This window comes from Camelina sativa, chromosome 7 (genome assembly GCF_030686135.1).
Source record: "Camelina sativa cultivar CO46 ecotype springtype chromosome 7, ASM3068613v1".
NCBI lineage: Eukaryota > Viridiplantae > Streptophyta > Magnoliopsida > Brassicales > Brassicaceae > Camelina > Camelina sativa.
Genome location: NC_141886.1, coordinates 25,497,304 through 25,509,879, shown reverse-complemented (window position 1 = coordinate 25,509,879; position 12,576 = coordinate 25,497,304). Strand labels below are relative to the sequence as shown.

Sequence of the window (12,576 nt, the reverse complement as noted above, 5' to 3'; positions counted from 1 at the left end):
ACAGGAGTGTTATTTTGAGAAATTGCTATAAATTTTTTTGAGATTCATACATTAGTATAACTTTTTTGAGATTATACATTAGTAAAACAATATTTTAGTTTAAGAAAATTTAAGAAATATAATCAAAACTATTATGCATACAACCACACATTGCATGGACTAATTACCTAGTAGGTTATTGATATCTTACAATTCAGTGATCAGGAAAAAAAACATTACATATATAGGCATTTTAAACGGTTTAGTGCTAACAGAAACCAAACAATACATACTAAATCAATGTGTCACATATTTTTGTCAAGGCCTGGGCATAAAAACCGTACCCGAATATCCAATCCGAAAACTGGGTTCGGGTTAGGTACGGGGTTGCCTATAAAATTTTATTGGATTTATTTTCCAATATACGTGGGTTTAGGTTAGGGTCGGGTAATACCCGATACTCATTTGGGTACCCATCAAACACGAACATATAAACATATTTATAATATTTAGCATTAATATAATGTAATTATATTTCATTTAGTTTTATACCTAAATATCAAAAATAATCAGAATATCTAAAATATTTTGTCATATAAGTCAAAATTTAGCTAAATTTATTTAAATTTAAATAATTAAAAAAAAAATTTTCGGGTACCCGGTAGTTCGGGTGCTAATCGGGTTCTAAAATTTGTAACCCGAACCGACCCAAACCCGATAGTACCCAAACCGAACCGAACCTATATATCTAAAAATACCCAATGAATTCTATTTTTATAAACTCGTTTACCCGAACCCAAATAGGTAATACCCAAATCCAAACGGGTTACCTGAATGTCGAGCCCTATTTTTGTCAATGATACAACAAGCTTTTTCCACAGTTCATAAAATAAATTAAGCATGGTTGCGAATTTGACCAGTGATATAATTATCACCATATCATCACCTGATAAAAATGGCTAAATTATAAATCTTACTCTGAAAATACAGATTGAAAACAAACAAACAGAGAAGCTTAGTTTATTACAATACATTAAACTTTATCATGTAACAGTATATCACAGTTTTATCTTTAACGACTTGACAACAAGCAAGCCACACAGTAAAATAAATTATAACTAAAAATCATAGCGAACAGAGACAAAAGAAAGAAATAGAAGTAAACCTATACAGTTGTTTCATGTTTTATTTCTTAGAATAAATCTGGACTGCTGTCATCATTATTTTTACCCTCTAACGACACATCAATGATATTTTCTTGATTATTATCTTCACACTGGACCAAGCCTTGATCATCAAACAACCATTTCTCGATCAAAGACAACGAGCCTTGACTATCAGTAGTAGCTTCAAGGTCTATGGTTGGCTTGCTCTCACCTTGGAACATGCTTGTCTCCGACATCAAATTCAGCTTCTCATCAACTGATCCAGATTCTGAGTTCGATGAGAACAAAGAGTGATGATCAAAAACTCCTTCTTCACCGGTGCTTGAGCTCTTGTTGATGGATCGTGATGAAGTGTTGGGCCTTGAAGATGGTGAGCTTTTCCAGTTCTGAAGTAACTTAGAGATATTCTCTGTATTTGAGGCATAAGTAGTGGTGGCAGAATGATGATGAGGTTTTGGTGATTCCGGATCGAGAGGGATCGATGAAGATGGTTGGTCAAGTGATAAGGCTTGGAATAAGGCTTGTTTGGCCATGTTGATGTCTGTTTGAAGCTTTTTCTCCCATTGCCCTTTGTTGGTTGTCCTTTTGTTGTGATTACATCTATTGTTGTTGTTATTACAAGATGCAGTATCTGTCGCCGCCATATTGGTTTTGTCTTCGTTGATGCCGTTTCGAAGCTTCATCGTCACGAGTTTCTTTTTTAAATGAGTGTTCCAAAAGTTCTTGATATCATTGTCGGTCCTCTGAGGTAGATATGATGCTATAGCTGCCCATCTGATTGTTATCCAATTAAATCAAAGATAACAAATAACAAAAGCACCAATTATTATAAACGAATGTCAAATACTACCTTAATTATATTGTTAATTAGGAGAATAGGGGAGATGGACAAACACATATATTGGAGATCAACGTGTATCATATACTATAAAAGAGGAATAAAGAAGTGGTGTAGTCATGTACCTATTACCCAAAAGAGCTTGGAGGTGGATGATCATCTTCTCTTCGGATTGAGTGAAATTGCCTCGTCTGATCCCAGGACGAAGATAATTAGTCCATCTGAGTCTACAACTCTTGCTACACCTTAGCAAACCTGAAAAACATACATGTATAAGTGTTTTTATGTTCACATATGGAAGCTATTGAGGAATATATAGATATAAATATGAAGAAGAAGAAGAAGAAGAAGAAGAAGAAGAAAGAAGAAAGAAAGTGAAATTAGGAAGATCAAGACCAGTGTTTGTTGGAACAGATCTCCAGTTTCCAGGGCCGTGTTGTTGGATATAAGAGACCAAGATTATGTCTTCTTCGGGAGTCCATGGTCCTTTCTTCACCTCGATCTTTTCACAGCAAGGTGGTCTACCCATATTCACACACACGTTCTTGATCGTCTCCTATATATGTTTCCTTCTTTTTTTCTCTCCCTATATAGTGTACACGTCGAAATAGTACTCTGTGTGTGTGTGTGTGTGTGTGTGTGAGCTATAAAGTAACTAGTAAGACTCTAAGAGCATGGGCATTGGTGTAGGACAATTTTTGGTCCCTCAAATTTAATAGTATTATTTTGAAAGGTTCTTATTTTTGGTAGGAGCATTGGTGTCTATTTGAAAGATACTTTACATGTCTTATGAAACTGAATATTTGAACATAAGCTCACAACAATGAAAGTATGAAACAGAAATGAAACTATTTCCTGGTTTTGCCCTTTTATTGCCACTGTCACATAACTCATGGTATAATGGGCAAGTATTGAACAAAAAGAGCAATGTAAATTATAAAGAGAGAAAGCTATACACTCACATGACTTGCAAGCATATATAAAAGCAGATAATAAGCAGCGCCAGCCCAAGCAGTTTCCGCAAAGACACCTGCAGTCCTTTTCAATTCTGATGTCAAAGGTAAGACGCGTAGGAATCGTGGTATATACTGAACCAAAACAATGAAAAGCAAGGCCTGCTTTGTAGCCAATACATCCGACCAATTTGAACTTTGCAAGAACCTCCAAACTACAATCTGCACATATACAAAAATGAATACTGTAAATCTAGAACTAGCAAGCTCTTAACAAAGATGTTTGATCCTAAGCTTATATTCACCAACCTGAGGGGCAGGAAGTACTGAGAGAAAGTCAATAATAAACCAACGTTGTAAATATCACTTTTCCTTCCAATGTAAGCCATGACAACCAATAAGCAGTGTCAAAAACACCCATCATCGTCATTGCCTGTTGACAAAACACAATCAGTCTACTATATAGACAGTGGGACTCAACAGCCTATTCAGAAACAAAGTTATACCTGGCGTTTAAGCTCTTTCTCGGTAATCAAAGAACTGATTTGAAGAACAAAACCAAACATGGAAACAACAAGGAAAAAAGTCGGTCCTATTGAGTCTAATGCAACGATAGCATCAATAGTTGGGTGAGGAAACTCGTTAAATCCAACAATCCAGTTAAATCTTGGATCTGCAAAAACAAACGTATAGCAAGTTCCCATCTCAGAAACTTGTTGCCAAAACTCATAAAAGATTCAGCAATATATAGAAAAAAAAAAATAAAAAAAAGTGGGATCTTCAAACCTTCCTCTATTCATTTCCGGAGTTGAATTAGTTTGAATACCGGTACACACAAATTCACAACACCACCATCTAAATTCACAATACCACCATCTAAATTCCAACCTATACACCATCTAAATTCCACTTAAATTACTCAAAATTGACAATATCAAAACGAATCGATGATATAATATAAATCCACCTTCTCAGTCGGAATCGGTCTTCCTGGATTGTTCTTCATCGCGTCGCCCTAGGACTGCGATTCCCACTCCAGACAAAGTCATAGCAAGGGAGATTCACGAAGAACTTATCCTCGCAAGGCGGAATCGGCGGGGAGATCAAAGCCGTCGGATCGGTCACAGTTTTGAGAGCGGTGGAGGAAGCGAAGCTCTTCTCCATAGCTTCTTGGATACAGAAGATGAGGAGGATGAAGAAGAAAGAAGCGAAGAGCTGAAGGGGAAGTGAACACTCTCCCTGAGACGGAGATGAGAGATGAAGAAGAAGAAGAGGAGGAGGCGAAGAAGAAAGAAGCATTAGGTTTCTTCCAATCACAAACAACCACGTGGCCAAGTCGACGGACGGAAAAACGTCCCCTTTGAAGATACGTTTCTTCGTTAATGAGCCATTTTTCATTTATTTTTAAAACAAAAAATAGGGGGGACGGCTCAAAAAGACGCCAATGCACATGGTCTAAGATTGGAATTTTTGTATAGTGTGTGAAAGCTAGATGGTAACTAGTTAGACTCTAAGATTGGATTTTTGCAACGAGGGTTCTCACTTTCTTTCTTTGTTTAAATCTCTCTCTTTAGCTCTTTTTGATCTTGGCTAATAGAGGTTTCCCTAAATACTTTGGATATGTTGAAGAGAAAGAAAGACAAGCGTCTAAGTCTTATGGAGTTATGGGTCGTTCTTTGGATCTATATGCATTGAAATAAAGGCATACACATATTTAAAAGTTAAAACCGCAACGAGCACTAGCGCTTGAATGACAATTTTATCTTTTTTTGTAGAATTTAATTGATTTTTGTCTTTTACCATATAAATATATGAAAACATTGGTTAAATTTTAAGTCTGACTCCTTAAAAACCGTTAAAAATGCCTATATATGAAATTTTGAAGTTAACTACAAGAAATAAATAAAAATAAATATGTATTGGTACTTGGTAGAAGAAATATAATTACTGTACGTGGCTGCTGAATCCAAAAAAAGAAAGAAAAGCCTTTGAGAAAAGGGAATTAAAAGAGACAGCAAAGAGCATTTACTCATTTTGTTTTGCTTTGTTCAACAAGTCAGCCCTTCTCTTCACGTACGTGGCAATACTAATCAAAGGGTTGGCACTGCAATTACGGGTATTTAGTATATACCGATTATGTAGGTGAGATTCTATATGATTACTGTTGAGAAATCACAATCAGCCCTTCACTTCTCGTTTTCCTTCTTTAAAGATTATATCTTGACTCTAAAGATTCACTATAGAACAACATTAGACAAAATTAATTTTGGTTTTCGATACTGACACGAACCAAAAATAATAATAACAATCCTAATACAGTAAAACCTCTATAAATTAATAATATTGGGACCAAGACGTTTTATTAATTTATAGTGATATTAATTTATCTATAAATTAATAATTATTATTTTATAGTGTAAATTAATAATTATTAATTTATAGATATATTTTTAATTGTTTATTTTTTTAAAATTATGAATTGGAACAATTATAGCAACATAAGATTAAACTTTCGGATGTTATAAATTTTATGGTTTAGGAATTGAACTTGTAATATTTATAAAGCATTATTGACAATAAATTACAAATACTATAAACAAATTGACTTATACACATTACATACATAAATTCAAATTTATGAATAATAATAATATCAATTCTCATATTTTAATAATCTGTCTAATTATCAAATTGTAAATGATGCATATCTAAAAATTAAAACTTTAAAATTTAATTATTTGTATGACATGTTATAAAATATTTTAGAGATATCATTATAGTTTGAAAATACAACATTACAATTGTTCTATAGAAATGAGTTTTAGGAGAAATATGTACTATTATATCAGTATATATATATATATATATATATATATATATAATTTTACATGATTATTAATTTATGATATTATTGGGACCATATTTTACATTGAGATTTTAAAAAACTTATTATCTTATTATCTTATCGAATATTGTTAATTTTTATACTGGTCCGACTTGGGACCAGCAAAATTTATTAATTTATAGTGATTATTAATTTATAGAGTATTAATTTATAGAGGTTTTACTTTATAAACAGGAAAAAAAAGAAGAAAAAGACTAATGCATAATAGTTCATAAGTAGTTCGGTGCCAAATCCAGACATCTTTTGCAAATGTTTCCAGCAGATTCTCCTTATCAAATTACAGAGATTACAAGTCATATGTCTTAATAGCGTTTAAACGACAGCTGTATCCATGTCATAACTAGTGTTGGAGAAAACGGTCTAGGCGGCTGCCTAAACGATTAGGTATTAGGTGCTCAGCAGACGCCTAAACGATCGCTTAAACCGCTTAAAATCACATAATATTATTTTAATATATATTTTCTATTTTTAATTACTTATATTTAAATTTTTAAGTTTTAAATTCATGTCTATATTTATAAATGTTTATATGTTATTAATCTAAATTAAATAAATGTATTTTACTAATTTTAGTTTGTGATTTATTAATATTTATTTCTTCTAACATATACTTTTACATAATTTTATATATAATATCATATATATAATATTTTGTATTGTAAATGTTTAAACCGCCTAAAAACACCTAATCCGCGACTAAGCGTTTTAAGCGCTAAGCGCTGAGTTACCATCCATGTACCGTTTATCGCTTTTTTGAACACTGATCATGACAAAGATGAAGATGTTACATTAGTAACTTGATAAAATAATGTAAAGTTACGATTATTATCCTACCAAAACATTATTGCGATGAATAATGATCAGAAGAAATAGCTATTTGTTGGAATATTATACATTTGAAATAGCTTTAAGAAAAACCCTATCGCATAATTCACGTACTTTTCACTTTATTTTAATATTTGTTTGATGGGTAACTGGGTGTTTTGCCTAAAGATTGGCATAATAACATCCACGTATATATATTCTTAAAAAAAATTACATTTAGAAAAATCTGATCCACCTTAATTATTAAAAGAAAAGAAAAGAAAAGAAAAAATTGATTTAAAAGGACATTTTTGCTTCAATTTGTCCCATTATACTTTCTACGCTAAATTTGCCACTATGCCTAAATTACCCTTTAAAAAATGAAACTAACTTTTAAGCAATTTTAAAATTTCAATCACCTAAAAACAAATTCTACAAATAAGAAAGAGGTTGTCATAAAGTGTTTTTGATGAAAATTTGATGTTTTAACATTGAAAAAAAATTATTCTGCAACATTTAGAATACATGTTCTACTAATTATATATATTCTGAAGATATTAGATTATAAATTTTACATAATGTACATGTTCTAAAAAATGTAGATTACAAATTCTTCGCATTCTACTTGTTCTGAAAACTTTAGAATAAATATATCTTCTAAAACTTTTAGAAGACGGATTTTGTATGTCTTCTACAGAAATTAGAATATATATTCTACACATAACTCTATATTCTACAAATTTTAGAATTTGTTTTCTTCACTTTATACATATTCTACTGAAGTCAGAATATGAAATCTACATTTTATCATGTGTCCTGCGAAAATTAGAACACTAATTCTACACTTTCCTCTATGTTCTTCATATTTTAGAAAGTATATTCTACACTATGTTAGACAAGGAAACTGAATCCGAAAAATTTAAGGAAACAAAATATTTACGTAATCCCGAAATTATGCTAATCAAATATATTCTTAAGATTACGTTCTAACATGTTTAGAAAACGTGTTCTGAAAACATTAAACCCCATTTTTAATCGATTTTGTTCAAGGTTTTTCAACATTTTCCAACCTAAATTTCATTCAAGAGTTCATTTTGCAGTATGTTGCAAATCTATGTAACATGTGGTGTATGGAGATGTATCGGCCAAAATGAATGAAGATTTATTGTTGATGAAGAAAAACGTGGGAGACTTCTTACTTTTCAAGCCAATTCAACTCTTGAAGAGCTAAAGATGATGGTTTTGGAAGACTATGAAATACAACAAAATATGGTTGATGTGGAATTTAGTTATTTACCCTTTGATCTCAGTGTTGATTCTCCTCCGGTTATTATGATGAATGATCGCCAAGTGAAAAATTTTGTTGCTTATTGGAGAATGAAGAATAACATACGGTTGTGTGTGACGTTTAAAGCCACGGTGAATGATAGAAGCAATATTGATCTGAATAAGGAACCAAGCGATTCAAGTGAGGGAGGCGTTGACGTTCTTCTGCGTGAAAAGCTGCCAAAATTTGTGAGTAAAGCAAAACCGAATGATTCTAACTTCATAACTTCTAAGGACGCTGAAGTTGGTGCTAGATCTATGATGGTTGATTCTATGGTAAATAAGGGACAATATTTCAAAAGCAAGGAAGCTTTACAGGCAAGTTTAGAAATTTTTGCGATGAAGTATAACTTCGATTACAGAGTTACTAAATCTGGTAGAAGATTTTGGTGTATACGTTGTATTGATAATGTTTGCAAATGGCGTGTTCGTGCTGAGTGCTTCGAAGGGTATACATGTTGGAAAATCAACAAGTATATGGGTAGCCATACTTGTGCTCTTTCAAGGAAAACGAAATTTGGTAGAACACCTTCAGCAAGAACAATCGGGAATCTCATCAAACATAATTATGAAGGTGTCAAGGAGAGACCTAAACCCAATGACATCATTAATATTATGCGTACTGAGAATGGATGTGAGCTAACTTATTCCCAAGCTTGGGAATCTCGTGAGTATGCAATTAACGAAGTAAGAGGAATCCCAGAGAAAAGTTTTGCTAAGATACCTAACTACTTGCACATGCTAAAAGAGGCGAATCCTGGTACGCATACAAATTATGATATTGATTGTGATGGTAGATTCAAGTATCTATTCATTTCATTTGGTCAATCAATAAGAGGGTTCTACAAGAAAATTCGGAAGGTCATTGTAGTTGATGGAACGTTTTAATTGAATATGTTCACCCTCCACATCATCAACTTGTACAGTTCCCCAAATATGGTCTCCAAAATCATTTCCAGAACTGATCTTATCTTTCAAATTATCGACTTCACCATCGCTTGTTTTGTCACGCCATAAAAACTCAATGGAGTCAACAACGTCGAAATCGCCAGTAATAGATATGTATGGATAAACAATATCCTAAAAAAAAAGAAAAAAAAAACAGGTAGGAGTTAAAGATTAAACAATGACATCAACTATTAACAAAAAAAACATGTGATAAGAGTTGGGTTGGCAAAGAAAGTACCTTCGGTCCAAATGTACTTTCTAGTTGGATGATATCATCATATGATACTTTGGCTGCCGCCTTTCCAGTTAGAACATCGAGGAGCTTCTCTAAACTCAGTGATAATCTTTTCTCCCAACAACTTTCCAATGTCTGGAATTGCCTCCATCACCCATATTTGAAATGCATATGAGAAACCATCTAATGCATAGCTATTGATCTTCTTCAAATCTTCTCTTTTTTCTATGATAGACTTAGCAAGACTTTTAAAAGCTTTAAGACCCCAAGGATAAGTCCTCACCTTATCAAGATTCATTACCATCTGGATGTATTTGAGTGGAATATACTTTTTCTCATCCTTAGCCATAACCAACCCAGCTATCACAAGAAGATACACCAATCGGATCCTATCTACCTCATTCCATTTGTGAATTACAGGTAAGTGAACATCAACCAAGCTCTTAATGCTAATAGTCGGACCTTTTCTCTTCATCAATTTGCTCCAAAACCCACCATCATCTTTCCAATTCTCTAAATTACAACTAGAATCCGCAGTGCATTTGAGCCCAGTCACAGCATGAAACTCTTGCATTGAAAATCTGAGTGGCTTCCCTCCAAACACAAACCATATCTCTCTTTTTTTCTTTGTAACCAATTGCCTAGACATCATGATGTGTATCAAACGTCCTGAATACCCTAAACCATTCTCGTAGAGTGCAAAGACATGTGAAAAGACTGGATCATTCTTCACCTTCTCATACTCTTTAGGTAATGCTTGTTTGACTTTGCCCAAGATAGAAATTCGACAGGAATTGTTAATCTTCTTCACTTGTGGCTCAAATCCATCTCTAAACAGGCGTTTAGGAAATTCTGTTTCCATAGCTACACAAAAAAAAATTAAGAAAATGATATTCATTAGTATGATGAACATGATCGATTAGCTATACTAACTGTAAGAAAAAACACAAAAACATGATCGATTAGCTATACTAACTATAAGACAAAACACAATCAATTGATTAGCTATACTAACTGTAAGAAAAAACACAACTTTCAATCGATTAGCTATACTAACATAAGAAAAGACATAAATTTCAATCAATTAGTTATAAAATGTAGACAATAAAATGAAACAAGAGGGAACACGGGGAAGAGGAAACCACTCACCTTACTTTCTCAATGGCTCCAGCTCTGCTCTTCGCCAAAAAGATCAGATGCAATCTCCTGACTAAGCTTCAGGATTTCATAAGAGACTTGGATCGCCTGCACAACATAATTGGTGAATGACTAAGTTCAAGGGTATATAACCATTGACCTACATAAGGAATCATGTTGGACCTCAAGGATGCTAACTAGTATTAGACAATTAATTCAGGGCATACCACATAATCTGAGTAAAACATAGAAACCAAAAAAGCAACTTGACTAAAACTACGCATGAAAAGTAAGTAATTACCTCTCTAAGCTGAAGCAGTTGTTCTCGGGTGAACCTCAAAAGCTCACGACCTTCAAACCGTGTGTCTCCTCTCTATAAAACATATACAAGAGTCATTAAACTTCAACCTCAGAATTCAAAGCGACAGATGAAAAAAAAGATTAGATTTTGAACGAGTGAGCTCAAAACAATAAAATGTATCCAAACTATAAAAATCCAAACTCTATCCATAAACCAATTCAATACCACAAAAACAAATCCAACCATCTCAAAATTTATTGCTCAACTAACTTAAAAGAACGTGGTAACATTGAAAAATCAACAGACAACAAAAGAAAAACAGATGATTTCAATTGATTAGTTATACTAACTATAAGAAAAAACACAAATTTCAATCGATACATTATCAAATTTGGGGAAAAAAATTTGTCCCACAACAATCAAACACATATAGAAACTATATTGACTATATTGAAACAAATTTCAACCGATACATTATCACATTTGGGGAAAAAAAACACAACCACAACAATTCAAACAAACAATTGCATGCATCGATTGAGAGAGAGGGAGAGAGAGAGAGAAATCGATTGGGTTCAATCAAAATTTTGGGGAAAATTTTTGAAATAGATTTGGGGAAAACCTCAATTGTGTCGAGAGAGAGAGAGAGAGAGAGAGAGAGAGAGAGAGAGAGAGAGAGAGAGAGAGAGAGAGAGAGAGAGAGAGAGAGAGAGAGAGAGAGAGAGAGAGAGAGAGAGAGGGAGAGAGAGAGAAGCTACCAGAGTCGTCGCCGGTGGGAGAAGCTGCCGGAGTCGTCGATCCTCGCCGGTGGGAGAAGCTACCGGAGTCGATATCGTTTGAGAGAGAGAGATACTCGCCGGTGGGTATTGATCGATAATGTCGAGATTTTTTTCTTTTAGGTAGGTGAGTAGTAAAAAAAGTAATACAAAAATCAGTAAAAAAAGTATAAGGAAATGGATTATTAAAAAAAGGAAGTATTGTTTTGATTAAATATAGGAAGTATACAAAAGAAGAAATATAGAAAAAGTTTGATAAGGAAATTTTGGTTTTTTCTGTATTAAGGGTATAACTGAGTTTTTCTGTATTCTAAAACCTATTCTACCAAACTCCAAAAAAAAAAGCATAGTGGGACAAATTGAAGCAAAAATATCCTTTTAAATCAATTTTCCCAAAAGAAAAACAAATAGTCTAATCTCCTTTCAAATAACATTTTCTAGTACTCATTACTTGTTGTCTAGTCGTCCATCCATCAATTAAATGATGAATTTATGCTTTGAGTACTATTTCTATTTTTAAAAATTATTTTTCTACGTTTTAAAACTTCTCTTTAAAAAATAGAAAGATCAACCAACCATTTCTAATTATTTTTTCTATTTTTTTTTTCTATAATAGAGACAATTTTGCTCCAACACACTTTTATTCTCATTGTTATTTTTTCTTCTATATATAGAGGAATTTTATTTTATCCTCTATAAATAGAGTAAAATATAACAATCTCTATTTTAGATGTTAGAATAGAAGTGAATTTAAGCAAATTTACCTCTAAAATAGATTGGTATATTTTTCTCTATTTATAGAAGAAAAAAATACATATGGATTGGAGATGCTCTAAAAATGTAAATTGTTATCCTTTAACTTTTCAAATGACAATATATCAAAACATTTGGAAGATTATATTGAAGTTATTTATTTATTTTTTCTGTTAAAGCATTCATCGATCACGCTTATTCAAAAGATGAAAAATAATAGCATATTGAATATACTAAAAAGGATTAAAAACAAAAACAAATTTATCAACATCTCTAGCTAAACAATATTTCAAAGCATTTTTAATGTTTAAATAGAAATATCCAAAACTAAAAGGTATTTATTTGATTTGTGCTCCAGTAGTCCAGTTCTAGACATTCGAGTTTCCAATTGAACTTCTAGATTATTTTTCTGCATCGTTCAAAATATGTTTTCCTATCGTCTGTTTCCCCATAGA

At 32.6% G+C, this 12,576-nt stretch overlaps 1 protein-coding gene and 1 long non-coding RNA gene across 5 annotated transcripts; both read right to left on the bottom strand.

The window, feature by feature from the left end:
* Positions 1-970: 970 nt before the first annotated feature.
* On the bottom strand, positions 971-4,994 carry LOC104702190 (myb-related protein 306-like). 4 transcript variants are annotated; one of them, XM_019227822.2, is made up of 7 exons: positions 3,904-4,626; positions 3,723-3,824; positions 3,443-3,609; positions 3,246-3,369; positions 2,380-3,158; positions 2,109-2,238; positions 971-1,919 (listed from the first exon to the last, which is right to left on the bottom strand). In XM_019227822.2, exons 5-7 carry the CDS (start codon positions 2,510-2,512, stop codon positions 1,172-1,174), a joined length of 1,011 nt encoding a protein of 336 aa, XP_019083367.1. In that variant the 5' UTR covers positions 2,513-3,158; positions 3,246-3,369; positions 3,443-3,609; positions 3,723-3,824; positions 3,904-4,626; the 3' UTR covers positions 971-1,171. The 4 variants fall into 4 exon arrangements, with proteins under 4 accessions (XP_019083367.1, XP_019083366.1, XP_019083369.1 ...); XM_019227821.2 differs by having other exon boundaries at positions 3,723-3,835; positions 3,904-4,622; XM_019227824.2 differs by lacking the exon at positions 3,723-3,824 and having other exon boundaries at positions 3,904-4,629.
* A 3,735-nt stretch (positions 4,995-8,729) lies between these two features.
* Positions 8,730-11,876, bottom strand: LOC104744089 (uncharacterized). Its single transcript, XR_015561449.1, has 5 exons — positions 11,351-11,876; positions 10,593-10,664; positions 10,304-10,399; positions 9,158-10,018; positions 8,730-9,051 (listed from the first exon to the last, which is right to left on the bottom strand). It is a non-coding gene; the product is annotated as an uncharacterized LOC104744089 (long non-coding RNA).
* Between the last annotated feature and the right edge of the window lie 700 nt (positions 11,877-12,576).

Excerpts from the sequence above, each read along its gene's own strand:
- LOC104702190 (XM_087457009.1), bottom strand. The coding sequence starts at position 2,512 with ATGGGTAGACCACCTTGCTGTGAAAAGATCGAGGTGAAGAAAGGACCA. Across the intron at positions 2,239-2,379 it reads ATCTGTTCCAACAAACACTG|GTTTGCTAAGGTGTAGCAAG; the intron begins GTCTTGATCTTC and ends TATGTTTTTCAG. Across the intron at positions 1,920-2,108 it reads CAAGCTCTTTTGGGTAATAG|ATGGGCAGCTATAGCATCAT; the intron begins GTACATGACTAC and ends GATAACAATCAG.